General features: G+C 39.8%; 2 protein-coding genes across 9 annotated transcripts in view; one reads left to right on the plus strand and one right to left on the minus strand.

Moving 5' to 3' along the window:
- Positions 1-27,930, minus strand: part of ZRANB3 (zinc finger RANBP2-type containing 3) — a 254,638-nt gene that overhangs the window by 63,845 nt on the left and 162,863 nt on the right. The window lies entirely within an intron of this gene.
- The window catches only part of R3HDM1 (R3H domain containing 1), a 50,641-nt gene continuing 27,458 nt past the window's right edge, over positions 4,748-27,930 (plus strand). For 3 of the 8 annotated variants that reach the window (XM_083865023.1, XM_083865026.1, XM_083865028.1), the window contains exons 1-13: positions 4,748-5,225; positions 6,070-6,280; positions 13,164-13,205; positions 13,658-13,747; positions 19,036-19,150; positions 21,244-21,322; positions 22,839-22,898; positions 22,980-23,120; positions 25,595-25,703; positions 25,798-25,893; positions 27,217-27,254; positions 27,337-27,387; positions 27,537-27,763. In XM_083865023.1, the coding sequence (XP_083721149.1) occupies positions 4,981-5,225; positions 6,070-6,280; positions 13,164-13,205; positions 13,658-13,747; positions 19,036-19,150; positions 21,244-21,322; positions 22,839-22,898; positions 22,980-23,120; positions 25,595-25,703; positions 25,798-25,893; positions 27,217-27,254; positions 27,337-27,387; positions 27,537-27,763 (1,504 nt within the window). In that variant the 5' untranslated portion in view covers positions 4,748-4,980. The remainder of the gene's footprint in view (positions 5,226-6,069; positions 6,281-13,163; positions 13,206-13,657; positions 13,748-19,035; positions 19,151-21,243; positions 21,323-22,838; positions 22,899-22,979; positions 23,121-25,594; positions 25,704-25,797; positions 25,894-27,216; positions 27,255-27,336; positions 27,388-27,536; positions 27,764-27,930) is intronic. The other 5 variants (XM_083865025.1, XM_083865029.1, XM_083865030.1 and 2 more) reach the window with 3 other exon arrangements.

Genomic DNA, 27,930 nt, shown 5'->3' on the forward strand with positions numbered 1-27,930 from the left:
GTGCACAGACAGTGAGATGCATTCAGTCCCTAATTAATTTTGGAAGAGGTAGAGTAACTGCACATTATACTTTTGTATTCTGATTTATCATACTTTCTTTGAAAATCTGATTACTGAGTACCTTGGTAAATTGAATCAAATAAGAAGTATCTTCTAATGCTAATGGGGTAAATAGCATTTAGTTGTTAACTGATTAATGGAGAGCTTCAAAATCTGTGCAAATAGCATCATCAAGAAAAGCATAAATCTTTGATTTAAGAGTATTTAAATCATTGCAGCATGGATTCACTAGTATAGCATTTCCCAGTGAACAAGACCAGGGAGTCTTTTAGACTCATGCTTCAAAAATGGGCCAATTTCTTATTTATTTGTTTCTAATAATTGTTTTAATTAAGATCAGACCTGCACAGACCTTCATAGTTCAGCCGGCAGGGCAGGACTCTTTTCTCCCTGGTTGGTCATTTAATGGGTCTCAAACTTCAGCCATGAGATGGGATGCAGAGAGCAGGAGTGTGTCAACTTTTCTGGAAAAAGGGAGCAGCTTCTTCTGCATAATTCCAGTTTGTATTTCTGATAATTGTGCAAAGCTACTTTGAGTTTTCTGTTAAATGAATTGCAGTTTTAATATCAGCTGCTACATTTTTACAGGTGCTGTGTGGTATATTTTAACAGCCTGGGCCACTGAGGCAGTGGTTACTAGGGAGAGCAAAATCACAGACCCTGGCTTATGGCTCTTGGATCTGTTTGTGGGCAGGAGAATTGTTGCTCCCTCTGGAATCTTCCCTTGCTTTCCAAGTCAAGATTTTTAAGGTTGTGTGGGGTTGCTTTTGGTTTTTTTTCTCCTTTCCTCTCCTTTATCATCTCAGGCACTTTCCTCCAGTCCTTTTCCCACCTTTGCCTTAACAAAAGTTTCCCAGGAGGAACTAATTTGTTCAAATTTAGATGTTTGCCAGGTTGTCCATGTTTTATCTCAGAATTCATCTACAGGCTCTCAGTTACTAGATAATAACATTAATCTGCACCTTCTCATTGCTTTGTTTGAGTTGGGCTGGTGCTGTTGAAATGCCATGACTGAAACTATGGATCAGAGCTGCACAAAGAGCTGTAGAGCTGCTGCTGTTCCTCCTCCTGGGGCTTTGTTCCTGCTGCCCCGGGCTCCCATAAATGCTCTGTGCGCGCCTGTAGCTTGTAGGGAGCAGAAGGAAGAAGCAGGAGCTCCCCATTGAGTTCTCCCTTGATTTGAGTGTCCAAAATATCTGTTTGACTTGCCAAAATTAATTGTTACCAAGAGCTGTGTGTAGGTAGTGGTCCACAAGGATTAAGCAGTAGCTGGATGTAGTAATTCTTTTAGCTATACCCATAGTTTTTATTAAGATAATTTTGATATTTGTATAAACATTTTCCTCTTTCATCCTAACAAAGAAACATATGTACCTTTGAGTGTTTTCAGTTGATGGGGAAAGTTCTAGACACAGGAACTCTGAGGTTATGTGTTAATATAGATTTGTTTGTATAACTGAGGTGAAAAACAGCTGGAAAAAGCACTTGTTGTGCAAGTCTCTTACATGAATCTTCAAAAATCTGTTTTCCTAGGAAAGGTCCTGTCTTATGAAAAAAAATTAAGCACTTCCACATCCAAAAAAAGGTTTGTACCACTGTTATGTCAGGGGTAAGGCAAAACTTTTCCCACAGACTTTCTAGAATTCATCCACTGGTGGTTCTGCTTGAGCTGTGGAGGGAGTTGCTGTACAAAGCTGCTGTGGAAGTTCTGGGAAGAGGCCAGTGTTTGTTGGTTGCAGGAATTCTGTTGATTTGTAAGTCAACAGACACTTGTTTAAGAAATAAATTTTCACGTTACCTTTCCATGGATGGTGTCTCCACTTTGCATGTTGAATGTAGATTTTTTTTTTTACCCTCACCTTTCTAGTCCAATTTTCTGCCCTGAATTTGATTGATACAAGTAATTTTGACAGCCATTCCTGGAGTCTTTTGACAACAATGATATCAATAATTAAAGAAAAAAAATCACCTTCTCTCTTTTGCCTTCTTTTTAAAAGAAAAAGAATGGATTCCTTCTGTCATGGGCAGTGCAAAGCTTCCTATCTCCATCTACACTGCCAACAAGGAGGAGTTGGAACTCTGATGCCTCTTAGGGAAATTGGATTAAGTTGACTAGATCTTATTCCCAGAAATATCTCTGCTCATTACAAGTCAGTTTAATGGGTTTACATGTGGTAATTTTCAAGTCAGAACCCGAAATGAGGGACCCAGTGGCTTTTCATGTATCAAGATTCAGACGGCTGCCATCATAAAACTCAGAAATGATTTTGCTTGATCTGTTGGGGGTTTTTATGACTTATCCTTTAGGCTGTGCAAAAGAAGCAGTAAAAGCACAGCACTGAGCAATTTTCTCATTTGCTGGCTGCAAAGCTCATGTCTGTGCAGTACTGGGCATCCATCTCACAGCTGATAATACATTTTTCTCTGAAAAGGGAGAGTAGTTGCATGGACAAAGTGGTGAGCACTTGTCAAAAAGAGGATGACCAGACTTCAGGATGGTTATTGGGGTATAATGTTGCTAATATGATGAATAAGAACATACATTTCAGTACTGAGTATTTAGAAGGGGACAGCAGTCCTGAGGGTGAAGAACATGAGTGTGACATTTTATTCTCCACTCTTACGTGCGAGTCCTTTTACTTCCTGTCTACTAAAGTAGATGTCTATAAAAGATACTAGATACTAGAATTGGTAGGTTTTTTTCATGAGATGTGTTGTGAGCTGTTGGAGCTTTTAATTGCAAACCCCGGTAATGCTCTGCCCCTAATATTGAGTCCTTTCAACTGTTCAGAAAATTTTAGGGAAGAATCTCATTTGTGCCCCTCCTATTAAAATCTGCAAATACTGTGTTGATCTGTGTTGCAGTCCAGTCTAAAGCCAGTGCTGGGATTTTGTTTCAGTTGGTTTGTTTACCAGACCCTATTTTCTCCCCCAAAGGACAGAGCAGTTTTAAGGACTGCCTTCCTGCTTTTTTTTCTCCTTTTGCGTGTCCTACATGAGACACAAGAAATTAACATCCAGCTGTGTGGGGTGGTGAAAGAGGTGGGATTCAGAAGGATGGGCTGTGGTTTGCTCCCCCACTCAGTCTGCAGTGCATAAAATTCCTTCAATCTTTGTTTAATCATCTGTGGAAGTCTAGAAACTAATCTAGAATAGCTAGATTATCTCAGCTATGAAAATTTGCTAAATTAGTGGAAACTTCAATGATGGCATGTTATCCAAGTACTTAAACTCAGTTATGGATCACAAACATGAGGGTGCATTACCAATCTCGGTGAATCTATGGCTGGTATTATTAAAAATAATCAGGTAAGCAAAGATTCATCTTTCTATTCTGTGTGTTTTGCTGCTAGTGTGAAGCACAGGGTTTGGCATTTGCTCATAGATGCACATATGGTGATTCCAGTTGACTCAAAATAGCTCCATTCTATGAGCCCAAAATTGAGATTTCTTTTCATGTGAATTGGAACTCCACAGCTTTTCCTCAGTTCTGTCTCTTTGACTGTTGGATACATAGCACCAAATCTGCAGGGAAAAATCTGTTCAGAACAAGTTCTAAACTAATTTGCACTTAGTTTGTCATAGGAAATATAAAGACTTCTCTTGTGCATCAGTTTCCTGGATTGACCCAGGCAGGCAAGGATATTTGCAGAATGTGGTTTGGTAACTGAGTATGCTGATAAGTGTTTTTAAAATGGTGTTGCAAAGGGACAGGAGCTGTTAGTGTATTTGATGGAATTAAAGAAAAACTTGAAGATGTTAATTATCATTACTATGTTTATGATTTGTGTAGGGAGTAGTAATTAAATTACACTTACTTGGTAGTATTATATGTGCAACTGGACATAAATGTTGTGCATTTTGTTTGTTGCTGTCTTCAGCCTTTAATGTTTTTTAACATTTATCTAAATACCGTACAAATCACATCAGTCAACAAAGTGAAACAGCATCTCTATACAAGTTTTGTTTACTGTAAAGGTTCTGAGCTTTTTAATAAATCCTATATCAGCATCTGGATTGTCTGGAAAAACCACCTCAAGAACCAAACAGTCCTGGATATCCTTTGTTGCATTTTTGCATCTTTTTATTTCCACTTTATTCTTTCATCTGTAATCCTTTCCCTTCCATTAGATTCAGTAAACAGGATCTCTTACAGGCCTGAATCACAGCCCATCTTTTATCTTTCTTTTCCATGCTTTGCAGTAAATTTCAGTACTCCGGGTGTCTGTAGCACCTCATCTCTTACCAAACTGTGTTTCTCCAGCTCTGGAGCAGTGGCTGTGGCCAGGCTTTCATCTCCCCTGCCAGGGAGGAGCTGGACACCCTGAGGTGTTCCCTGGGCTCCACTGGCTTTGCTGTCAGAGCTCTGCCCTGGACTTCAAATGCTTCCTTGGGGCTGGTGCTCTTATTTATTTCTCCAATCTGAAAAAGAGGGAAGATGGAAAATCATCAGTTTTGCAAAAATGTGTAAATCCTCATTCCAGGGCAATTATTTTCTTGAATAAAGTAAAGCTGTCTTCTGGAATTCTAGTTGCCCAAAATATGTCTTGTGGCTTGTGCTCGTAGATTAACTCCAACAAAGAGAAAAGCGCTGTTCTGCTGACAGGGATTTGTCAGCTTTCATGGCCTGTTACTCCTCCACACCTACTGGCTGCATATTTCAGACTCTTTGGGAAGATACCTGCTTGTTTATAGAAACAGAGTTTCAGGAATGCCAACAAAATGCTTATTATGACTACTTGTTAACCCTGTAACGCAGAAATGTCTTGGACATCCAGTGAAACTGTTACTGCCGCTAGATAGAGCGAGCAGGATGGATATGACAAATGCTGGTTTCTTCTTTTTATTTTTTATTTTTTCCTTAAAATGACTGTTTAAGCTTTTAGGTGTCATCATGTTCCATCTCCCCTCCCACAGCAAATGAAAGCATCATGCATTTCCTCTGTTGCTTTTCAGGCATTCAGAAGGGATGTTCTTGCTGATTCAAGACCAAATAGTTCTGTCCAGGACTCTACACTGGGGATAAGGACATGGGACTCCTCCTGCCAGATTCCAGATGGTTCATCACAACTGACATCTTGGCTGACAACTGTGAAAAGGATCTTTGGATTATTCTATTTTATTTTTGTGGGAGACCACAATCCCCAAACTCTAGGACATATCAGGTATTAAATCAAACACTAAACTTTTCTATAACATTATTGGATTGTTATTTGTTTCTTATGAAGGAGTTTAGGCATTCAGATTTTACTCTTTATTTCTTGTAGGAAATGGAAAAGCCTTGATTTTACATCTTGCAGTAGCTGAGTAATGACAAGGAGTTGTTTCTTATTTCTTATTTTTTTTATTTGGGGTTTAATCATTAGTTATCTTTATATAGTATTTTAAATTATTATTATTATAAATTGTAATTGGTGATCATGATTATTATCTTAATTACCAAATTGTTTCTTTCTTCTTTGTTGCTTTTGAGAGAATGTTTAATTTTATTAAGACTAGTTTTGCTACAGTTTGTAGGTGAGATAATTCCTGTATGCAGAACTTGTTCAGTTATTACCTGTCAACAAGGAAACTTTAAAAGTTCATGAAATTCTTGCATGTTTGCACACTTGGGGCATTATGATTCATCTATTTATTTTCAACCATTTAAAAATAAATCTGTATGTAATTTTCTTTTCCTTTGAGAAAATCTTCCCATGTTTCTGTTAGAACCTAGTTTGATTTAGAGCATCTGAATGTTCAGGTGTTTATTTTTAAAATGTGGAAGAGAAAATCTGTGAGTGTTATCCAAGAATGTAGCTCTTAATTCTTGTCTGCTGTTATAGGCCACTGATAAAAGTGGTTAAACAGAAATCACTCCTTCTAATACAAGACAGAAAAAAGTGTCATAGCAGAGGGGGGATATTTTTTGCAGAAAAATCATGTTTGTTTTGGGTAGCTGTTTAGGTATAGATGGCTTTTTAATTAATTTTAAATTACTCAATAATTCACTTTTTCTTTGTCCTCAAGGTTCCATATTTCTTGTAGAATTTTAAAATTACCTTTTCTAATGAGGATGTCTGATATTCTTACTGTAAAAGATGAAACTGATGCAATGAAGGGTTCAGAAGCTGAATTTAAAGATACAGACCCAGTTGAAAACCTAAAAAAGTCAGGAAGTCAGGAACAGATCCAAGTGGAAAAGGATGAAAATTGTCCTGATAACAAAAACAATATGCCGGTAAGAAGCTTTTCACTTTATTTTTCACTAGTGTATTATGTTAAATAAGTTTATGTCTCAATCTCCATTCTCTTGATCCTCCTCTTACATGTTTCTTTGGTACAGTGAGGAAAACTTGTCTGGTTTTAGGGAAGCAAATATGATGATTATTGCTTCCTCTCTCCTCCTTTGCCCCACTTCTGTTTATACTCATGTCAATATGACTCAGTCATTTTTAATTCTTTGAAGGAGATGAGTGGCTTTGCTGGGCACCAGAGAATTTGCCCATGTCTGTGTTTCCCTGAGTGCACGTGTGAAGTTACTCATGGTAGCAGAACAAGGAACAAGCTCAGGTGGCTTTTGCTGCTGCTGGATCCTGACAGAGTTTGGAGCTGGGCTACGTGTGCTGAGTGTTGCTGCAGCTCAGCTGGGCCTGTCTCTTGACTGTTGCACTTCACAGGTGGCTCAGGTGTAGATTTTCCAGCAGAGCTGTTCAGCATAAGGCTGAAGTCATCAGCTCAAGGTAATCCAAATCCCCAGGAGCCAGAGGGATCCAAAGCTCCTGAGGTCAGCAGGTCTGGGAGCTGCCCCAGCCACCTGCAGAATGAGCTGGGGAGCATCATCCTGCCTTGGTGGGCAGCAGGTACTCCCTGCACCTTCCCTTCTCTGATCTTCACTGCCTGACAGCTTTGACTTTTAGGTAGGGAAGCTGAGGCAGTTCCTTGTGCACACACTGAAAAGCTGAGGCATGTAAATGAGTGGCTTCTGCAGGTGGGAGAAGTGAAGTTCCTGTAAGGAAGTCGTGGCATCACATTTCAAGTGAGAAGGAGGCAAGGCAAATAGTGTGAAAATATCTTGTGTCAATGGAGAACACACTGATAAGGAAGGGTTAGGAATTTGTGGCAGCAGATTTAATACCTCTGAGGTGTAGGTGTGGGACAAGCGAGCTCACTCCTGGCTGAGGCTGCCCACCTGGTCACTGAGGATTGGAAGCAGCTCACATAAGAGGAGGAGTTCAGGAAAGCAACTGAAAATTTCTGACAAAACCTACAGAACAGGCCAGATTTATAAAGGGAAACACAGGAGTTTGTGTTTGGCAAAAGCTATAGTTAGTTGTCTTTAGGAATTTTGTCTGTGGGTTAATACTAAACAAATTTTTAATAGAAATCCTGATTGGGATCTGAGGGATCTCTTGTGGTTGCAAAAACAGGACAGTAGCTTATTAGATTCTTGTTATTGAGATTTGAGTAAAAAATTCTTTGGGGAGTAGTTTTGTTCAAGACTAACAATTCAGTATTCCACTGAGTGAAGTAAGCTTTATCTGGTGTGTTAAATTGCTTCCAGATAAATCTTGTAGACCACTGCAATAACAATAGTTTTACACTTTAATATCTGTTGCCTTTATTAAGGCTGGCATCAGTATAAATAGATAATTTTATGGAAAAAAATAAATCCTTGAAATGAAATACTTCTCCTGTAACATGAGAAATAACTGCTACTGAAAAGCTGGGAGATATTATAGCTGAGCTGGTATTTTCTTTAATTAATGGAATATTCTAGTAGTGAGCCTTAAAAATCAATCTACGCTTTAGTTATTTTCATACAGTTCAGTAATTTGGAAAAATCTCATTCACATTTTCTCATTTAACCAATTTTAGCGTGGAAATTTCTATGAGACTCCAGTGGCAAATAAGAAATAAGCCTTCCTGCAAACAACTGCTGCTGTCTTGTCAGGGTGCAGAGGAATGAAGCTGCCAGTGCTGTCAGAGGCTGTGGGTTGGCAGGGAGTTCATTGCTTGGTTGGGTGCTCATTCAGGAGCACGAGCTGGTGGCTGAAATCATTATCTCACACCCACAAGATGGACTGGACACTGTGTGGTGAAGGCTGTTGGATAGAAACAGCTCTGCTGTCAGTGCATTTAGTGTGGAGTCTCCATCAGAATCAGAACATTACTGTTACATGAGCAGTTTAATTAAAAACTGGAGTTGAGGATGCAGATTTCCAGAGTGGCGGGAAGACAGACAGTTACCAAATGGAACCTGGCTGCTGTGAGCAAGCCCCTTGCAGCAACTGAAATCAGCAGAAGTTAATGTCACTTGTACTGTGGAGGCTGCCAGTGCAAATATCTATATATCTATATATCTCATACTTGAGGATTTCTCGTTTAAAGCATGTTTTATGCTAAAATACAAAACAAAAATTTGGAGTTGTGTATAGTAAAAAATCTTTGTGGAACAGTAACAGTCAGCAAGTTTTTAACTAATGGATGCTTAAACAGTTTGGTGAATTTCAGTGGACATAGTACTGGTCATTAAGTGCAGGTTAAATGTTACTGTGCTTGTGGGAAAAAGAACAAAGAATTTGCTGAGAAATGTTAGAAAAGATTATCAGAAACTTACTGGAATTTGTTGTGTACTTCTGTTTGCTAACTGAGTGCATCAGAGGATGGGTTAGGCGTGGGGGTTGGGTTTGGCCCTCCTCCCTGGTGGCAGAATAGGTTTGGTACCTGCTGATAAACTACAGTCACATTCCTCAGTACAGTTATCACTTCATTTTTGACTTCTTTATAGCCAAGGAAGAAACAGGCTGTGATTTTTCCGCTGTCTAAACTTGACATGGGTTGAATTCAGGCATGTTTCTGCAACTGTACAGTTCAGAAACTGATGGTTATATTTTGAAATGTAACTGTGGTTGTAAATTCCAGATTATTTGGAGGTTGTGCTTTAATACCTGATTGGCTGCTGTGTCTGCTGTTGGAGGTACAATGTGAATGAGGAAAATACCTAATTAGAGTACATGGCCAGCACTCCCAATTTCTTTAAGCAGTGCAAAAGTGCTGCTGTTGATACAGAGAACATTCTAAATTGCATATTTGCAGTGAGGTTCAAGTGTCATTTAAATGGCACTGGGGACAAGAGGCACTGTTATGAAAAGTACTTTCACAGAAGTCATGTGCACGTCAGCACTGTGGTGGGTTTTGTATTCACCAGGCACTGCTGTCTCCCACCTGTTCATCTTATCCAGGCCAGGTGACAACAGATAAATTCAGAATGATCTGGAATACAGGGTCTGTGTTGCCTCTGTCTCTGAGTGGTGGGATAGGCAGTGTCATCCAGTGTAAGGACAAAGCTGCAGGAAATACTGACAACAAATTAAAGATCCTGGATTTATCCTCCAAGATAGTCCTTTATGTTTATTATCAGGAAGACTTCTTTTTTGAAACCCAAAAATGCCTCATGCCATGAGTGCAGAGTTGTACACATCTACTATATGATAGAGGCAAGGCAAATGTTGTGTTAAGAGAGTATAATTCTGATTTTTATTTCATGCTAATTAAGCAGATATCCTTGTCCTTTGGAGCAAGTGTCTTCCTTCCATACTAGCACTAACCTTGGGCTTCTCTCTCTGTTTCACAGCTGAAGTTCTCTGAAGCCTTTCTTTGCCTCCTCCTCAGCTGTTTTGGTCTTGCCAGGATTTACCTGTCTTTGTTCCCAAAATATGTGATGTAACACTTCTGAATAGATCAATGATTGGGCAGATTCTCTTCTTCTTGAGCTGCCTCCATGTGGAAGGGTGAAACTATTTTTCCATCAGTCATCCTCTGCTGTGTCATGGAAAATTGCTGTCACTGCTCACTAATGCAGTTCAGCGAGTAACCATGGACCACACAGTTCTTTCCTTCAGCATTACAAAGCTGTCCATGGTTCTTGGGGCTGCAGCACTTGGCTGGATTTAAAAATGAGACCTAATTTTGCAGGAAGGTAAAAAACTGAATGTCCTTAGAACACTCTTTATTCAGGTTTGTCATGTTATGCCTATCCTCAGAAATGCCCAAATGGTACTTCAGAAATAGAGCCCCTTCTCTCACAAAACCTTTCACACGTCTGAGTTTGCCATCTTGTGCCTGACCTGTTTTTATTCAACTTGTTTAGACAGCACAGTGATGATAGAGGAAGGCATGTAACAGCTCCAGATCTTTACTTTGCATTTAGTATATGTGATCTGGTGAGGTACTTAGGAAAAAATAAAGTAGGCAAATACTCCTACTGAAAACCTGGCTATTTATATGTTCTTGATAAATGCTATCTTACTTCCCTTTTTATTTTGCAGTTGGAAATGTAGCATAGTAGTTGGTCTTAAAAGTTGTGTTGGTGGGGTTTTATGAAAGGCAAGGACCTAATCATTATTTTCATTATGCAATTATTTGGAATACTTGCTTTTAAATGGTGTCTTGAAATCCTGCCCATAATGACTATAAATAGGGCTTTCATTAACACAGTGTTTTCTTAAGGCAGTAAAAGTCTTTGAGAGCTGCAAATATAAAGAAATTGCCTAATTTGCACTCACCAAGGATTGCATATTCCAAATTAGCTAGAAATTCTTTTTGAAAAATGGGGGACATAAAGATGTTCTGTAGGAGCAAAACTGAGTAAATGCAGAGAAATTAGGACAGAGATAAAATTCATGGGCCTGAAAAGAGAAGCAAATGTGCATTAACAGCTACAGTGTGCATTGGCTGCCTACTTCCAGTGGAACTGGTGTCATGCTCTGTCAGTGTGGGTTTGGAAAGGAATCATTGGATTGTACCCACCCATCTTCAGGCTCTGAGGGTGCAGTTGGGTTTGAGCTTCCAGACCAGACCTTGGACCATCAGGCTGTGCTCACCTGAGCTGTCCCTGCAGTCCTGCCCTTCAGCTTTATTCCAGTGCTCCTCACCTGCCATGGGTGCGGTGCTTACTGCTCACAGTCACAGCTGGGTCTTGGGGGTGGGATTTTGTGTTTTGACATCCTTAAAGTCACACAGGAAAGCCAGGAATCCACACCTGTCACAGAGGTGTGGGGCAGGGCAGTTGTTTGTAGATAAGCTTGAATATGATGGGTGGAGTTGTACTTGTCTCATCTGTGAGGGAACACCTTCCTCCTACAGTGGCCTCCCAGCTCTCCCCAATATTGTTGGTGTTTAGTCCAGCAACCATTTCTTCTCTTTTGTTTTCAAAATCACTCTTAAAAATAACTGAAATATGTGTGATGTATCTAATTAGTGAGCAGTAGCTCCATGTCCTGTATAACTAGGTTGAATTCCCTCTTGTGCCCTATCAAATCTGGAGCTGGGGTTTGCTTCCATATATTCTTTTAGCTTATCTTATGTCTTCAAAGTTTGCAAAATATTGCAAAAGATAATCAATTGCCCAAGTATAGGTTCTTTTGCCTTTTGACACTGAATTGGGGACTCCACTGACAGTCTTGATGTGATTTTAAATTTGCACTACTTGATTTGAACACACCTGAGCTGATTGAGGCTGCAGTAATTGATAGGCGCTTGGGTAATCATCCCACTTTTGAAATTTAGTAGCTGGATGTAACAGAAACTTTGTCAGGCATATGCAGTGCCAGCTTTCAGAATGCAAGGAATGCTTTCAGAGGAGATGATGGAAAAGAAAACATATTTTGCACGTAGCAGGAAAACTCAAAGTCTCTGTGTGGTTCCAGGTATGGAAACAGCAAAACTCAGAGTCTGAATGATTCCAGGAATGGAAGCATTTGAACTGTCTTTGCTGCTCAAAATCTCAGCAAGCTTCCTTTAAAAAGTGGGTGGTGAGTTCAGTGAGTTTTCAGTGCAGCTATTTAAAATTCTGTTACATAGTGAAATGAGCTTAAATGAGCTCCCCTTCTGCTGCTCCTCAGCTAAGCTGATGCAACATCCAAAATAGACATGTGGGACTTGAGGAAAATGAGAGAAAAAGCAGTTCTGCCTTTACATGGTGGAGCTCTTTGCTGTAGGTGAGGTTTCCTTTTAGTAATGTTGTATGTCCTGCTAAGAAGTTCAGGCACTTGATAGACATCTGTGAGCTAAGGCGAGGAGAGCTGCATTCGTGGAGTTTTCCAGTGGAGTTTCTATTCAGTTTCCTTTTTAAAGGACGAAATATTGTCCATTAAACAGCATTTGAAATTGCATTACTGATGTTAATTTCTCCTTACAAATATTAGGCCTGTGCTCACTAAACCCAGTTCCGTTAAAAGCTTGTCTATTCTCCAGTTTTAGTTCTCCAGGGAAACCAGTACTTAAATTATGTGATGCCACTCTAAATGTTTCTATTCTTGTGCTACCGGCACTGAGGGTTGAGTTAGTTTTAACTATGCAGTTAACAAATCATTAAATGCTTTTGTTGATTCAAATGTATCTTTCAGCTGTGCATACTGTGGTAAAAGCCTGGTAAATTTTTTTTAAGGAAAAAAATAAAAGTTGTAATAAGTTGTAATAAAAGAAGGGCTTTGGGAGGAAAAAGCAAATTATTGCATAATAAGTTACTCAAATGCTCTGGGAGGAGAAGAAGCATATTAAGTTATAGTAAATTACTAAATGAAAGAAAAACAAAAAAAGATCAATAGCCCATTTTAAAATACACTTGTATAGGTCCCAAGAACAAAGAAAAAGCCCCATGTGTTTTAAGCTGCTTATGATAGGTCATCATCTGTTATCTGTTCCCTTGGGAGAGGAAACACTTTCCTATTTTTAATATCATGTCTCCAGGTAGGTTTCAGGGATAGGAAGAAAATTCATAAAAACCATGTCATGTTGCCAAGGAAATTAGGAAACAAGAACTGAAAGTGTAGGAGCTGGCTGAGAGAGTAAACTGCTTGGATGCCACTGAACGAGGGTAATTCTTGGTTATTGTAAAAGTGCTCTGATATCTATTGTTGATAAATGAAGAAGGGAAATCAAGGACGAGCCTGATGAAAGTGGGAGAGCGCCGAATCCGTCAGCCCAAAGCACCTGCTGTTCCTTTCACAGACCTGCCCGTGTCAGTGCTAACTGTCAAAGCTTTCTCTCGTAGAGACTTTTGCATTAACAAATTGTGCCACTGAGTTAATGTAACCCTTCTCTGTTGTGCCTGTCGCCAGCGGCCAGCGCAGTCCTTTGGGCAGACGGCCAAAAGGTCCAAGGTACGGTAGCCGCGTGTGCTGGCATGCGAAGGGAGCCCTTCATGCTTGGTGCAGCTTCGTTACTTTTGTGGAAAGTGCCTTTAGTTTTTATTTCTTTGGCATTGTAGCTTTGTTTTATTCTGTTGGATTTTGTTGTCTTGCCTAGTTGTCTGCTTTTGTGATTTGCCTTTATATTTTTGGTGGCTTTTTTATTGTTACGGAGAGAAACGCTTTCCCAACATTTTATTTACTTTTCTTTAGATGTGCTCTATTGTGCTGGTAGTGCCTCCAAAAGCTGCAATTGCTTGGGTATTTTAATCCTAAAGGGAATTATTTATTCTGTTGAAAACATTAAAAATGCAGTTTTCAGCCATTTTGTTTTTCATATAATGAATGAAAAAAATAATGGCTTATGGTATATTTATATTATCTTTTATAAGCCATAGATTTTAATTTTACATACTTTTCTTTAGTCAAACACAAAGTTAAAGTTAGTTCGGAGCCTTGCTGTATGTGAAGAATATCTACCACCTCCCACAGCTGAAATATCACAGGACCTCCAGGTAAAAATCACCTTACTGAAGTTTCTGGAACAATTTCAAGTAACTTGTTGTTCAAAAGAAAATCTGTTCGGTATTCTTTAAATATGTGGACACCATGTGGTTTTAAATATTTTTTTTTTTGAATACTGATCTAATAGAGGTGATAATGTCAGGAGCAGAATTTGCTGCTTTGTTTTTCTGAACTATACAAGTTGATACCTGTGGACAGAAAGAGAGGGTTTGTCTGTTCTTTTAAATTTTTAGTCCAACAGCGCACTTGAGGGTCTCTTAAACTGCTTGAGTGCTGTCTGCAATTACTAAGACAGAAACATTGTGATTAGTATGGAGCCTAAGTTATTTATTGGCTTCATATATTTTGAAAATGGAAACAGTTGTGATTTCTGATGTTGTAACTGAATTACTGAATATTAGTCCCAATTGCTTGTAGCTCTGTGCTCCCTGCCTGAGGTATGTCTGAATTAATCTGTTGAAATTATAGAACACACTTAAAGAAATTCTTACATGCTGAACAAAATATGTAAAATTACTTTGGAGAATTTAAACAAAATCCAAGTTTCCTGACTTTACCTCCACACCAGTGTGTATTTTCAGAGCAAAACCCTACTGCTGGCTTTAGTTCTGTGCCTGAGTGAGGGCCATCAAAATGCCGGTTTTGTTCATGCTTATCAAAGCAGAAATGGGCCTTTGCTGTTACTGAAAAGCTTCTAAACTGTGCTTTTGTGAAAAGTCTCACTTTGGTGAAGAAGGAAGCAGTAGAAAGCAGGGTGTGAAGGGGTTTTGCTGCAGAGGTGGTAATTCAGTTCTGAGGAAAGATGGGCATGAAGAGCTCATGTAGGTTTTTGTCAAGCTAATTAAATTTTTTTGAGATTGAAACAGTACCTAGGTTTGGGGATTTTGTTCCTTTGAAAAAATAAGAAAATAGTATTTTTGTAGGCTTTCACTAATATACCAGAATTTGAAGTGTTGGCAAGAGGAATTCAGAAACTTGGCCTGCTATCATGATGAAAATCTAAGTCATAGTTTGAAATAGGTTGCAGAGTAAAAGATGAAAAGCCAATAGAAGAGTTACAGATATTTACAATGATTTACAGTCCTTTTGTAATGTTTCCCATAAGATAACAAAACAGACTGAGAGATCTGGTCAGGCTGAGTTGTTCAGTCTGAAGCAGTGGGGTTTAACTTTCTCAGACACTGTAGCAAATTAGAAGAAGACAGAAGCCTGATGTAGTAGACTGATAATCCATGATATATTCCCAACATAAGAGACATTAGGATTTTCCAGCCTCCAGCACTACACAAGACCATGTGTTGAATGGTTTGAAGTCAGACATTTATAAGGTGGCGTTTGTGGCCAAGTCCTCTGGGATCTGTCCCTGGCTCTGTGCTGCCAGGTGCCTCTTGAAAGGAATCCTTGAAGCAGCAGGAAGAATGTCAAGGCTGGTTCTGCAGAGTGAACTGAATTGTGTGATAATGGAAGTTTGTACAAAAGGAATACCAGAAAGCAGATTGCCATAAGAACAAAATTAGAGCTAGCTGTGAGTTTTCTTTGGAAGCAGTAGTGTAGAAGAAATGGCTTATGAATCCCAATAGCTGTGCAGAGAAATGATTGCCTGAACAAATTTAGTTCTTCCCTGGAGGGTGGAGAAATGTGTTAGAGGGTTAGAAGTAGGAATCTGTTGCAAGTTCTGACGCTGGAGTGCACATCCTGTGGGGCACAGGTCTCCTATGACCTTCTGTAACAACTCAGGCAATTTCTTCACCCATTTTGCCTCCTTTCCCAAACTATCTTGGGAAGGCATGGAAGAGCTCTTCAGTCAGCTGCTGCAATTGGGACTAATATGCCTCCAGCCCTGTACTCTGAAGCATTAATTGTGCTTGAGATATGTGGGAGGTGCAGTGGCTCAGAGAAGGAAGAGCCTGCCTTGCACAGGTATCTCTGACAGCAGGAGAATCACCTCTGGTGCTTCCCCTTCCTGGAAGAGTCATTGCTCCATTGTATCCATGATTGCAACTAAAACATGCTTTCCAGTTTAGTGTTAATACTTAATATGGATTTTAAGATACAGGACAAATTAAACTCAGGATAACGTTGCTGGTGATATTTGAAGAATCACAGTTTTCAATTATTAGAAAGTGTTACCTTTGATAGGATGAAAAATATATGTACTTAACTAGAGAGTGGTGTGAGTTTGGGAGTAACTCCATGGTTTTGTCTGTGACTGTTCATCAGTCACCCCTTCACAGCAGCAGCTCCAGCAGGGTGAAATTCCTGACACAGGTTGGTGCAGGAGGCACTTGGCAAATCACCACTGGCTGCTTCTCCTCAGAAGGCTGTGATGGAAGAGGGTGACAGACCAAAGAAATTGTCTCAAGCAGATCCATTTATTTTCTGATCCGCGTTTCTATTTTCAATTGCAACATGAAGCAAGATGCTGCTTCTTCCTGAGAAACCTAGATAAGAGCCTTGCATATTTTTAATCCTTGTTAAAAAGCACTGGCAGCCCTTTACTAAAAGGTGCTGTGAAAGTATGAGCTTACAAATTTATTGTGAGAGGAAGAACGTAACTGTGATATGTTTGATCTTTTATCTTTGTAACACTAACTCTGGATTCTCTTGCCATCATTTGTGTAAACATCAGGTTGTTCTGACTCTTATGTTCCAATACAAAGTACAAGCACTAGCAGAGGGTGATGCATTTCAGCCCTTTTTAAGGAAGAGCTGTTTTCATGTGAATGACAGTTGTTATTATGAGTAACAAGTAAATAAACCTTCAAAAGGCTGAGCTTTGCAAGCAAAGTAAAATAACCCAATGGAGCGGGAGTGGGAGGAAGGCAAGGGGCTGTAATGTTAATTTCTATTGACTTGTGTTGGTTTTTCTGGTAAAAAGCCCAGCCTCAGCATATAGGCCTTCGAGAAATATTCTTACCTTTTTCCCAGATGTGTTAAGCAGGATTTATCAGGTTTTGATGGTTTGGGGCGTTTTCCTGTTGGGCTTTTTCTTGTTTAATCAAAATTTGGTGACAGTTTCCTCTTCTACAGTGAGGGCTTGGGATGGGTGATCAGAGTTAGCACGAGGAGTCTGTTCAGTCCAAATGCCAGCAGAGACCTGCTGCAAACAGGGTGGGATTAAGAGAGTTTTATAGGGGAAGAGAAGTTAAAAGATTTTTCGGCAGCTTTCCAGTCAAGTAGGTCATATTTAATTAGATGCTACAGTTTTTATAGCATGAAATCACAAGAAAGTGCCCTTTGGTACCCAGTTCTGGTGTATCACACTTTGAAGTAGAGCTGGTGGTAGTAGCAGAACTGGCTGTTCAGATGGTGATTCCTTTTTTTAGCTCTTGTTGGGGAAGGAAGTATGAAAATGATTACTTGCTGAGATCCTTTGACTAAACTATTGCTGTATGCATTACTTGGAATGAGTTTAGAAGTTGCACTTTCCTAGTGAAGAAACATCAGACTATGAAAATTTCCTTAATTTACTGATAATTTTGTAGAGTGTTACTGTAACATGGAGGATAACACATTGGTGAATCCAAGCCAGGAATCATTTCTTAATAGGACAGAAACATTTCTTTCTCAGATAAAGGTTACACAGCTCCTTGGTGAATGGTGAGTGTAGTGCATTTTGTAGTGACAAATAAATTGCTCATTTGAATTACACACAGATTTATGAGGCAAGGGATACAAAGACTTGTTCTGGATTCCTTAAGGTTTGTAGCTGAGTGAATTCTCAAGATTAGGAAGGAATCAGATGAGAGAGTTCCTTGCTGGTGACTGGGAAGGGTACTCATCAGATGTGGTTATAGATCCTGTCCAAAGCTGACAAGTCTTCATTCACACTGAGATGCTGTTTAGTGGGTGTTCATGAATTAGGAAGTTTCATTGGGACATTTAGTGTGGGGACAACTCATAATGAAAGGGAGAGCTGGTAAAACTCTCTCAGTGACTGTTTTTCCCTCGTTTGGGAAAGTTGTTGCCCCAAAGGTGCAGCTGGGAACTGCTGTGGCCCAAGGCTGGGTGGTGCAGGGCTCCTCGGTGCCGGCACAGGCAGGAGTAGCTGCAGCTGGGCACGTGAACAGGCTCCAGCCTGGTGGATCCTGGCTAAATTTAACTCTGGCTGCATTCCATGGCTCAGATCAAGGCTGTGCAATGACACAAGAGCAGAGCTTAGAGGAAGAGCGTGGATGTGGGTAAGAACAGGTCTGAGGGAAGAGTGAGGGCTTGTGTGGGAAAGGATTGAAGTGCAGGGCAGAAGAGGGATAGGCAAGAGTGCATGAGGGGCACTTCTCTGGATTGGGAAGGGTTAGATGTTCTCAGGAATGTGGAGGTGACAGCATGGACTCACTTGGCTTCTGAGGGAGCAGAACTGGCATTTGAGGTAGTTAAAAGATGACAGGGGAGTCTGGCTGTGACAGGACTTGGCTCCCATGGGAGCCCCTCAGGCACAGTGACTCCATTGCTCCCAAACTCCTCAGCTCTGGCTGTCTGAAGTGTTGGTCCTCCACTGACAACCTCCTGAAACAGTGGAGGGGCATGAAGAGCAAACTCCAGTCTTGCACTGCTCAGGGTATTTAGGGAGCCATTATGTCAGTAATTTCAGAGGGAAGCTTTTTGCTGTATTTGAGAAACAGGTTTTATAATAGTTCACCTACTGGTATAAACCCACAGATTTTGAGGTGATTGCACACAAAGCTCCTCTCTCAAAATACACAGGAAGTTATGAAACTAAGCCTTGATGACAGGTCTGCAAACTTTGCCTGATATATTGTACTGTAAATATTTCTCTTTTTTTGTGGATCTGGAAATGCTGGTCTGTCTTAGAAATTTTTGTTTTGTTTTGTTTTTTCTTGGTATGAACCAAATCAAAACTTGAAAGAAGCTTTTACAGTAAAGAACTGTGAAGAACGGGGAGAGAAAAAGTATTGCGGATGAGATGTGACTTAAAAATATAGACAGTATAAAATTTATATATCTGAAAAACTGGAATATTTTCTTACATGGATGGAGTAAGATAATTTGAATTCATTTTGCAATAGCACTCAGTGCCTGGAAGTGAGTGTAAATTCTAAAACGTCTGTGGGCCTTTCTATGCTTTCTGTATTTTCTGATTTACTGATAAATAATTTTGTTGTATGGTCACATGGAGCACATGTGGAATCAGAAAGAATATATAAACTTTTTTTTGGTTGTTGCTTCATTATTTTGCAGGTAATATAGTACAGAACAGTTCTCCTGCAGGTATTCTTTGAAATAGTTTATGTGGTGACTGATTTTTACTTTTTGACAGGAGAAAATTCAGATCCAGTTGTCACAGTCCTTTGAAAAAGAAGAAAAAACTGCAAAAGATGAATCAGAAAAGGAAAAATCCAGTGATAAACTGTCCAGAAAAATGTTATCAAGAGGTTTGCTATTTCTCCTTGTGCTTTTCAATATACTATATAGATAAAGAACATATGAAAATACAGTTCTGCTTCCAGGTCTTCATTGCATAAACATTGTTGAATTTTTTTTGCAAATGAAGCAAATTGATCAGACACCTTTGAGCTGGAGAAGGAATTGGTCCTCAAGGAAAGAGAGCTTTAGAGACTTCATCAAACAGTCCAGCAAATGCTTTTCCTTTCTCCTGTGCAGAGCAGCATAAAAAAGCAGCTGTGTTGTCTCAGTTGTGTCCAAGGGTTCTTTAAGCTGACTTTGCGAGTCAGTGGAAGCTCCTGTCTTGTTCCTGGGCTTTGTTGTTTCAGGACTTGTGAAACTGAAGTGAGAGTGGCACAGCTGCCTTTGTACTTTTTCTGATGCTCATTCAACAGGCGTCAGTGTTCTCCTTTGTTTATTTTACTTTGACAGTGTCTAGAATTTTTTCAGTAAAGTTTTGGAGTAAGGATAGAACTACATAAATAAAAAAGACAAGTATTGTATTTTCACTTAAATATTCCTGCATTCTGGATTAAAATTACAGTCCATGTGCTGAAAATGTTTGGGTTTTAATCTGAAAGAGGGCTGTGAAATCAGTGACATAAACCAGATTTTGTCCATGCTGCCTAATGCCTCCTACAGGTAGAAGACTTTATGCATTTAAGGTAGCAAATCATTTTACAACTCTTGCTTTAATATCCAGAATGTTTACCTAGATATCTTAGATCAGACAGAGGATAGGAAATGCCTTTAGAGCTGGAATTCTTTTTGAGACAAGTAGCACATGGCCAACTTATGTCCCGCAATTCCATACAGCATTCCTCATGTGGAATTTCAGAGCAGTTGGTCCCACCTGCCAGCCCGGTGTTAGTGAAACAAAAAGCACTGGGATGGAGAACTTAACCTGCATTTATAAATCTCAGTCTTTGAAATGATGCCTTAAACATCAACCCCAAATACCCAACAGGTAATGATGGGGGGCTGAGAGCAAAGGGACAAAATGCCTGTGGAAGAGAATTCTGTTCTGAGCTCAACCACTCTCTCCTCTGAAGGTTAATTACTTCCCAGTATAGGATGTGCCAAAATAGAAAATTATGGAATTCTAGCATCAGTTCTAGTAATTATGACTACATCATTGCTCACTTGCAAATTAGAAAAATTGAAGTAAATAATTATTGAATCTTGACTTTTTTACCAGGGATAGCCTTTTTTTGCCTTCTCCTCTTCAGAATCAAAAGTAGTTCCCAACCCAGTAAATGTTTAGACTTGCTTGGCTTCACTTAAAATCTCAGGGCAGCTGGAAGAGCTGGGACCTGGGCATAAGTTTGAGTTAAGCCTAACTAAATTGAGACTAGGTTAACACATAAGTAATTCTTGGAAGACATCTAGTTCCAAAAATACTGTTCCAACACCTGTTGGTTTGAATCCTAGTACCTGGAACCTGAAGGTGCTCATGTAAGGGAGGATTTGGGGTTAAATCATTCCTTCCAGGGACAGATTTTAGGGGCTAGTATGTAACTAAATACTTTTTTTCACTGAAACCAGAAAGGAGAGGGAAGGTTGAGACTTCTTTTTGAAAACATCTAAACACGATGTTGTGCAAAGCCCAGCAGAACAAGGATTTTTAGTAATGCAAAGCACCACCTTGTGAAGGTTAAACTGTTACATTCTGAATTACAGAATTTCTTTGGGCAACATCCAGTAGTTGAGTAGATGGGCTGCTGCTGCTCCAAGGTTGTGTACACACACTGCAATGTGGGATAGTGGGAAAATGTGGCAGGCTGATGGAGATCAGGTCTCTCAAGATGATACCTGCTTCACGACATACAGCCAGTTGGTAATAGTGGTGTTATTGAGAATCCTGCTTCTGTATTACCATTGAATTAGAGGGTGGTGGTGGGTTTTCTGTTTGGTTTTTGACTTGTGGGCCTTTTTCCTGGAAACTGGAAGCATTTAATTTTGGCAATAATGTACTAAATGGTTATATAGTATCAATCCATATATAGTATGCTCAGCAGTAATTGGAAAACAGCTGGTGCTTCTTCTCAGAGTGTAATTTTGCTCTTTTCTCCCTTACCTTTAGATTCCAGCCAGGAGTATACAGATTCCACTGGTATAGATCTTCATGAATTTTTAGTAAATACATTAAAAAACAATCCCAGGTAAGAATCAATAATGTCAGCTTTCTTTATGTTTTTCTCTCTTCTTGTTGCCTGAGGTGGCACACTACCTGTTTTTTTGTTTGTGCTATTATTTTTTTCCCCCTCATAAATGTCTAACCTTCCATGTCAGTTATTCAGGGTGAGATTCTGTTGCACAGACTGTCTAAAACACCACTGTAATTGGTTTGTCTTTTGAGCAGAGGTTCGGGACATTGAATTGGTTTAAATGCTTTTAATGCTTAATATGCAAATGTTGCGTTCAGTCTATGTGCAGTTCTCTCCCTGAATGGGCTTCAGTACCTTGTCTCTAAAGCTTGTACTTTCTTAGCACCTGCTTGTTAGAGACCAAACTGCCTTCTCTGACTCTAATCTGTCTTTCACTGAATTTATAGATAAAGGCATTTTTTTTAAAGCTGTGCCATATAACTGTAGTTAGAGATTTTCATTCTGCACATCAGAAACCAAATCTGACCTAATCCAAGTCCATCATTTGTTAGCAACAGAGCTGACCTGGTTCTGTTGCTCTGAGGTTTGCAGTCTGTCCCTGTCTTGTTTGTTCTTTCCCTCACTGGGCCTTTGTGGCTGTAGTACAATGCAAGAAATTAACTTGGTGCAGTTGTGCTCTGCCACAAAAGCTGCTTCACTGCTATTTGTTACTCATTTATATTATAGGTAGGACTTCCAATGTGATAATTTATTTGGATTCCATTTTCTTCAGAAAATATGTGACATGAGCCATAATATGGCCAAAGCCATATTCCTGTAGAGTAAAATTAGAAAGCACAGACCTCTGTGAGACCCTTAGGTGGTTCCTGTTTGAACTCATGAAGCATCCCAGTGAAAAATAAGGAATTGTAGGTGAAGATCTCCATGGGTTTCCATGCACAGTGACTGGGAAGCTTAGTTACTTGATGTGCATGGGTTATGAACTGTGAATCACTGGATTTCATTGCATCTTAATAGTTTATTAGAAGCAGTGCAAGCAGTTGCAAGAACAGTGTTCCTTTCTGCCACCTTGAGTTTCAGCTTTTTTGTGTTTCTAAGATGTTAGCACAGTGCCACATGTGCCAGCTTTAAGCCCTTGGTTGTTGGTGATGTGCCCCATCACTTTCTCAGTGATCTCCTGATGTGCTTCACTATCCAAGGGCCAGCTGAGGCCTCTGCACATCTCCTGCCCACACCAACCAACAAGGAACAACCTCAGCGCTGCTTTTCCTCCTGGAGCCTGTCTTTTCCATGACTGCACTTCCTGCTGAGCCTCCTGGGTAGGGACTTCTTGGAGGATCTGTGTACTCTGATACCTGAGAGCAAAACACATGTTTCACTAGGCAGGTTCAATACAAAATAGTAAAAAGAGAATACTTTGTCCTAAAAATTCTGCATTTGACACCTGCTGGTCCTACTTCCAGTCTGCCGTCACCCCTTGATCACAGCTCTGATCTGTGTATTCTTAAGATGAATACAACTGCAGTTATTGGAGTGTCTCATATGTGAGTTGCTGTGTTTTTATTTTCAGGGACAGAATGATGCTGCTGAAATTAGAACAGGAAATTTTAGATTTCATTGGTAATAATGAGTAAGTACTGTACTCTCATAGGAAAAAAGAATTCGAGAGTGTTCCTGTTTATTTAATAAAGCTACTATTCCTTTCTTCCAGAGTACCAAGAAAAAAGTTTCCCCCAATGACATCTTACCATAGAATGCTGTTGCACAGGGTAGCTGCTTACTTTGGATTAGAGCACAACGTGGACCAGAGTGGGAAGTCAGTCATAGTAAATAAAACTAGCAATACAAGAATGTAAGTGTCAAAGCCTTGAAAAAGCCTTTTGATGCGTAGCTCTAACGCCTGGGATCTGTGAGGCAGTGATGCTGTAGCAGGTGAGGTCTGTCTCCTCACTGGGAGCAGGCATCAAGGAGAGTTAGTTGAGAGCTCTTTACTGTTCGTGTTCTTGCTGTGTAATAATGTGATCTGTTTCATGTTTGAATTATTTTGGGGAAAGAACGATGTTATCTTGAAGTTAAGAATTTTTGTTGCTTTTCTGGCAGAGATGCATTGCTAACTTTGTTTCTGTGAATTATGACTTTATAGCAACTGTTTATTTGTTCAAAGATTTACACCAGTAAAGTGTACAAAGTGCATTCTTTGTTTCTTTTGGATAGCAGAGCCAGCTCTTACCTTAGAACGGGATCATTTGAGATTTGGTGAAGGGAGGGGACTTGCACAACTTTGGCTTTTGTATTGTAAAATTCTACTGGGAAAATTCAGCTGTTGAAGTTCTTCTGTTGGAATAATGTTGCTTACAGATCTCTCATGGCAATATAAATAACCATAGCAGGGAAAACAGACATCAGTGGAAATGTCAACCAGGTTAACAAGCTGCTTTACTGTGAGGGGTGGGGAGTTCTTGGAGAAGCCCCCAGGAAAATCCATATTGCAGACAAGGTAGCACTGGGGCCACAGCAACTTTGAAACCTGTGCAGAATTGAGGTTTTCATTCAAGGGACCCAGCTGTTCTCTCCATCCTCTGCACTTGCTCTGTCTCCTCATTCTCTCTCCAAAAGACAAAGGTCTAACATGTTGACATATTTATGTCACCTAGTTTCTAGTTTTAACTTAAAGCATTTGCCTGGCACCATTTTTTTGTTGGTCTTGAACAGGAAAACAGGAGTTTACAGTTCCTGCATCCTAATCTCAGTCTCTAGGTACACTCTTCATAGCTTTGGGAGAAAAAAATCTAAATCTAATTATCCACCCTATTTTAGAGTCAGTAGGACTGAAATGATATGCCACACTGAAATTTCACTTAAGTAAATAGTTTCTTCTCCAAAGTTTTAGAAATATATATAGAGCCTAAATATATGTTGAATTCTTGCATTATTTATGTATGTGGTTTTGCTTTGGCTGTACAATCTATATAAATTGACCTAGAAAGCCAAACATTTCAAATCTGGTGCCTTTGCATCTACCAACATCTCTAGACTGAAGCTTCAGTCTAGCACTTCAACTATGGAATAAGAACTAATACAAGATTATTTCATTTTTACGCTTTTTAAAAGTTTTTTAGACCATATTTAAATAGCTTGTGGCCTCTGGAAGCCCCTGTAGGTGTAGTTACTAATTAGCAGGCATTTCATCTAACCTGCAGACATTAAGATTCTTGATGTTTTTAATATTCTTATTTTAAATCACTTTGGATATAAAATAAGAATTTAGAAAGAAAACCTTGGAGATCTGCTCCATGTGGAATAAAGCCAAACTTACCTTTTCCTCATAGGCAGGTTCGCGGCTCCCTCGCCGAGCAGGGATGTTACTGACATCAACCACCCAGTGCACACTGGCACGTCTCAGTGGAGTGGGAGTTGGTGATTGCAGGGCAGTAAATTCAGAGACCTTTAAAAGAAAGAGGTAAGACAGTCTAAAGGTTCTCTGAAATGCCTGCTAATTATGTTTGGGCATCCAGTACCCAATAGGCAGGGCTGGCTGTTTGATAGAAAAAGCTCCCCTCACTCCATCCAGAAGTCCTAGATAATGGTAAATAACAAACAGAAATAGAGAAGAGTACATTTATTCTGTTCTCTATTAGACAAATATTTCCTGATTGTCTGAGCTCTTCTCTTACCATAGCAGTAGTTTTGTTATTCAGGTACCTGGTGTCTCTCTTTAATAACAAGGATTTGCAAAATACCACTTTTTCTTTCACAAAGTAGATAAAATACCAAAGCAATATTTATAGTCTGTTGCTTCACTCTCTCCATATGACTCTCTGAAGCTCTTGCTTGCCTGCATTATACTGTTCTTCTCTTAATCATTTCTACTTAATTTTGTTTTAGAAGTTTCTAAGTTTCAGTGCTTTCTCCTCTACCTTCTTCTGTTTTCCCTTGAAATGAACTCTGAGGTATTGCGGCTCTAGCGGCAAACACCTGTCTCCACTTCCATGCATGCCCAATATCCATTGCATGGCACCAGTTGGGATTCAAAAGCACTTCTGATTCCCCAAGGGCATGTGGTTTGCTTCCCACCCTAATTGGGAGTTGCAGCAGAAGCTTTGAAAGGAGGAAGAGGTTTTTAAAAGCAGGTTTGTTATGCCTCAGGACAGGACTTGTCAGGGGTGCACCTCATCTTTTCCATTGCCCAGACAGCCAAAATCTATTATTTCAGTTAGAATATTAAGTATGTTTTAAATGACTCTTGAATGTATTTCAGTTTATTCTACTGTGTGTACAGCACGTTTACAAAACCATAAATGTTTTCTTTGTAACAACTTTTCTCAGACCTGACCAAAAGTTTTGTGAGCATATAAAGGATGAGAAGAGTGATGACTTCCAGAAGCGGTACATCCTTAAGAGAGATAACTCTAGTTTAGACAAAGATGACAACCAGGTAAACCTGTCACGTGGCTTATTCCTTCCACTTGCTGTATTTCTGCATTCTTACTGTTTTCCTGTGAAAATTGACACTGTACCACTTAATTTAGATGAGAATACGATTAAAAGATGACAGAAGAAGTAAATCCATAGAAGAACGTGAAGAAGAATATCAGAGAGCTAGAGAAAGGATATTTGCACAAGATGTATGTATCAAAACCAGTCTGGCACTGTTTTCTCTGAACCATTCACACACAGACATGTACAGGTGGCTTTCCAGGAAACTTTCTGTTTCTGAATGACACTGAGGAGATAAGAGAGTATGGCCTGAGGGAGTAAAAAATGATATTGCACTTCCTGAGAAGTCTTCTGTTTTCCCTTACTGCTGCTGTATGAAACTCAAATAACCCAAGAATTATTGAGGAGTGTTCTCTAGCATTACTGAGTACAATGTGTATCCCTCCTTTGCATTGTTTCACCCCTCACTGCAATTTAAGTTACAGAGTTTTGGTACTACAATCATTTCAGTTGCTCAGAGCAATAATTAAAAGAAGAAAAAAACCCAAGCAAATTAAAAACCAAAAAACCCTCTTTTCTTGCTTGTATCTATAGCAACCACATTATGAGTGTTCACAGTAAAATGATTTGAGGTTCCATATGTGAAATTCCTTTCAGGAATCTCACAGTCTGATCTCCTGACTGGAGATAACCCTGCAGGACAACATCATAGGCTACAATTCAATTGCAAGTAGTAATTATATTGAGTAAAGCAAAACAAATATGTCTTTTAAATTATGTGTTAGTTTTAATAATCCACTTCTGACATTTATCTATAATTCTTGCACATCCAAAACCAAATTCTGAAGAGACTAATGAGCTCTTGAGAGGCTAATTTATTTTTTTTGTTCATCTTAGTTACAAACAAGAACAATGGACTTTTGGATATAAAATTACATTTTCCTTTAGCATCTTAATTATACATATATTACACCCTTAGAAGCTTTGTGCCAGGTGTTGGGAGTCACAGTCAAGGACAACATAATTTGAGTAAGGAGCAGCCTTTTTGGTTCTGTTCTGTGTGCTCTGTAGCGTACCCAGGCTGGTACCCAGGGCACTAAGCAGTTACTGCAGCAGCAGTGGCCTCTCCCCCTCCACCCTTCCCAGCAGAAGACAAGGCAGCTCAGGTGCTGTGACAGCCCTGGGAATCACACACCAGCTGTAAGTGACAGAAGGCACCAAAAGCCCAAGGGAAGAATTGTAACTTCAGAAAAAGTCTGATAGAAACCAACTGAGCAGCATTTGTAACTACCCTCATGCTGACTTTGATTTTCTGCTCGTGGGCCTTTTTATATTGTATTGTTTCTTCATGAAAATTATTCAACAAGAGGTAAAGTTTTTCAGGCAGTTTAATATAAAGAGGATGCTGTAGGAGTCTGTGTATAATGCAGAAGACTCCAGATTGCTGTGTGTTTTGTAGTTGGGTTTCTAGATGCCATTCATATTAATTTCTGCACTTCTTTGCCCCTCAGTCCCTGTGTTCCCAAGAGAATTATTTCACTGATAAAAGGTAAGAGAATTTGCTGTTTAATTCTGTTTTGTCTTCCTATTTTCTTAATAAATATTAAGCTATCTTGTTAAAATGTCAACAGAATCCAGGAGGAAGAAACTAATAGTACACAACAAAGACGGCAGATACTTAGGTATTTGATACTTTCTTTTAAAAAAACAAAACCCAAAGTCTTCTTCTGCATGCATTTATCTTTTCTTTCTTGATTTTTTTGTTTGGTTGTTTTTTTTCCCTTATTTTGCAAGCTCCACTTGTGCTAAAAGTTGAGTTTGTGACTTTCAGGACCAACAAGGAGGCGTCGGGGCGCTCGGCCAACAGCCACCAGAGCAGCACGGAGACGGAGCTGCGGTGCTGCGAGCCGCGGCCCTGGAGCAGCACCGACTCCGACAGCTCCCTGCGCAACCTGCGCCCCGCCGTCACCAAGGCCAGCAGCTTCAGCGGCATCTCCGTGCTCAGCCGCGGGGACAGCTCCGGCAGCAGCAAGAGCACGGGCAGGCTCTCCAAGACAGGTACAGCAGCCTCGGGCCGGGCTCTGGGGGCTCAGCTGGGTGGGTGTGGCTCATGGTGGGGAGGCTCTGTGCATCCCATTCCCTCTGCACACACACAACATCTACAGACCCGGCCCTAGAGCCGTAACGTGACAAATGGGCTGAGCGCTTCTGGCTTTGGAAAGAAA

Source organism: Zosterops lateralis (genome assembly GCF_965231275.1).
Source record: "Zosterops lateralis genome assembly, chromosome: 7".
NCBI lineage: Eukaryota > Metazoa > Chordata > Aves > Passeriformes > Zosteropidae > Zosterops > Zosterops lateralis.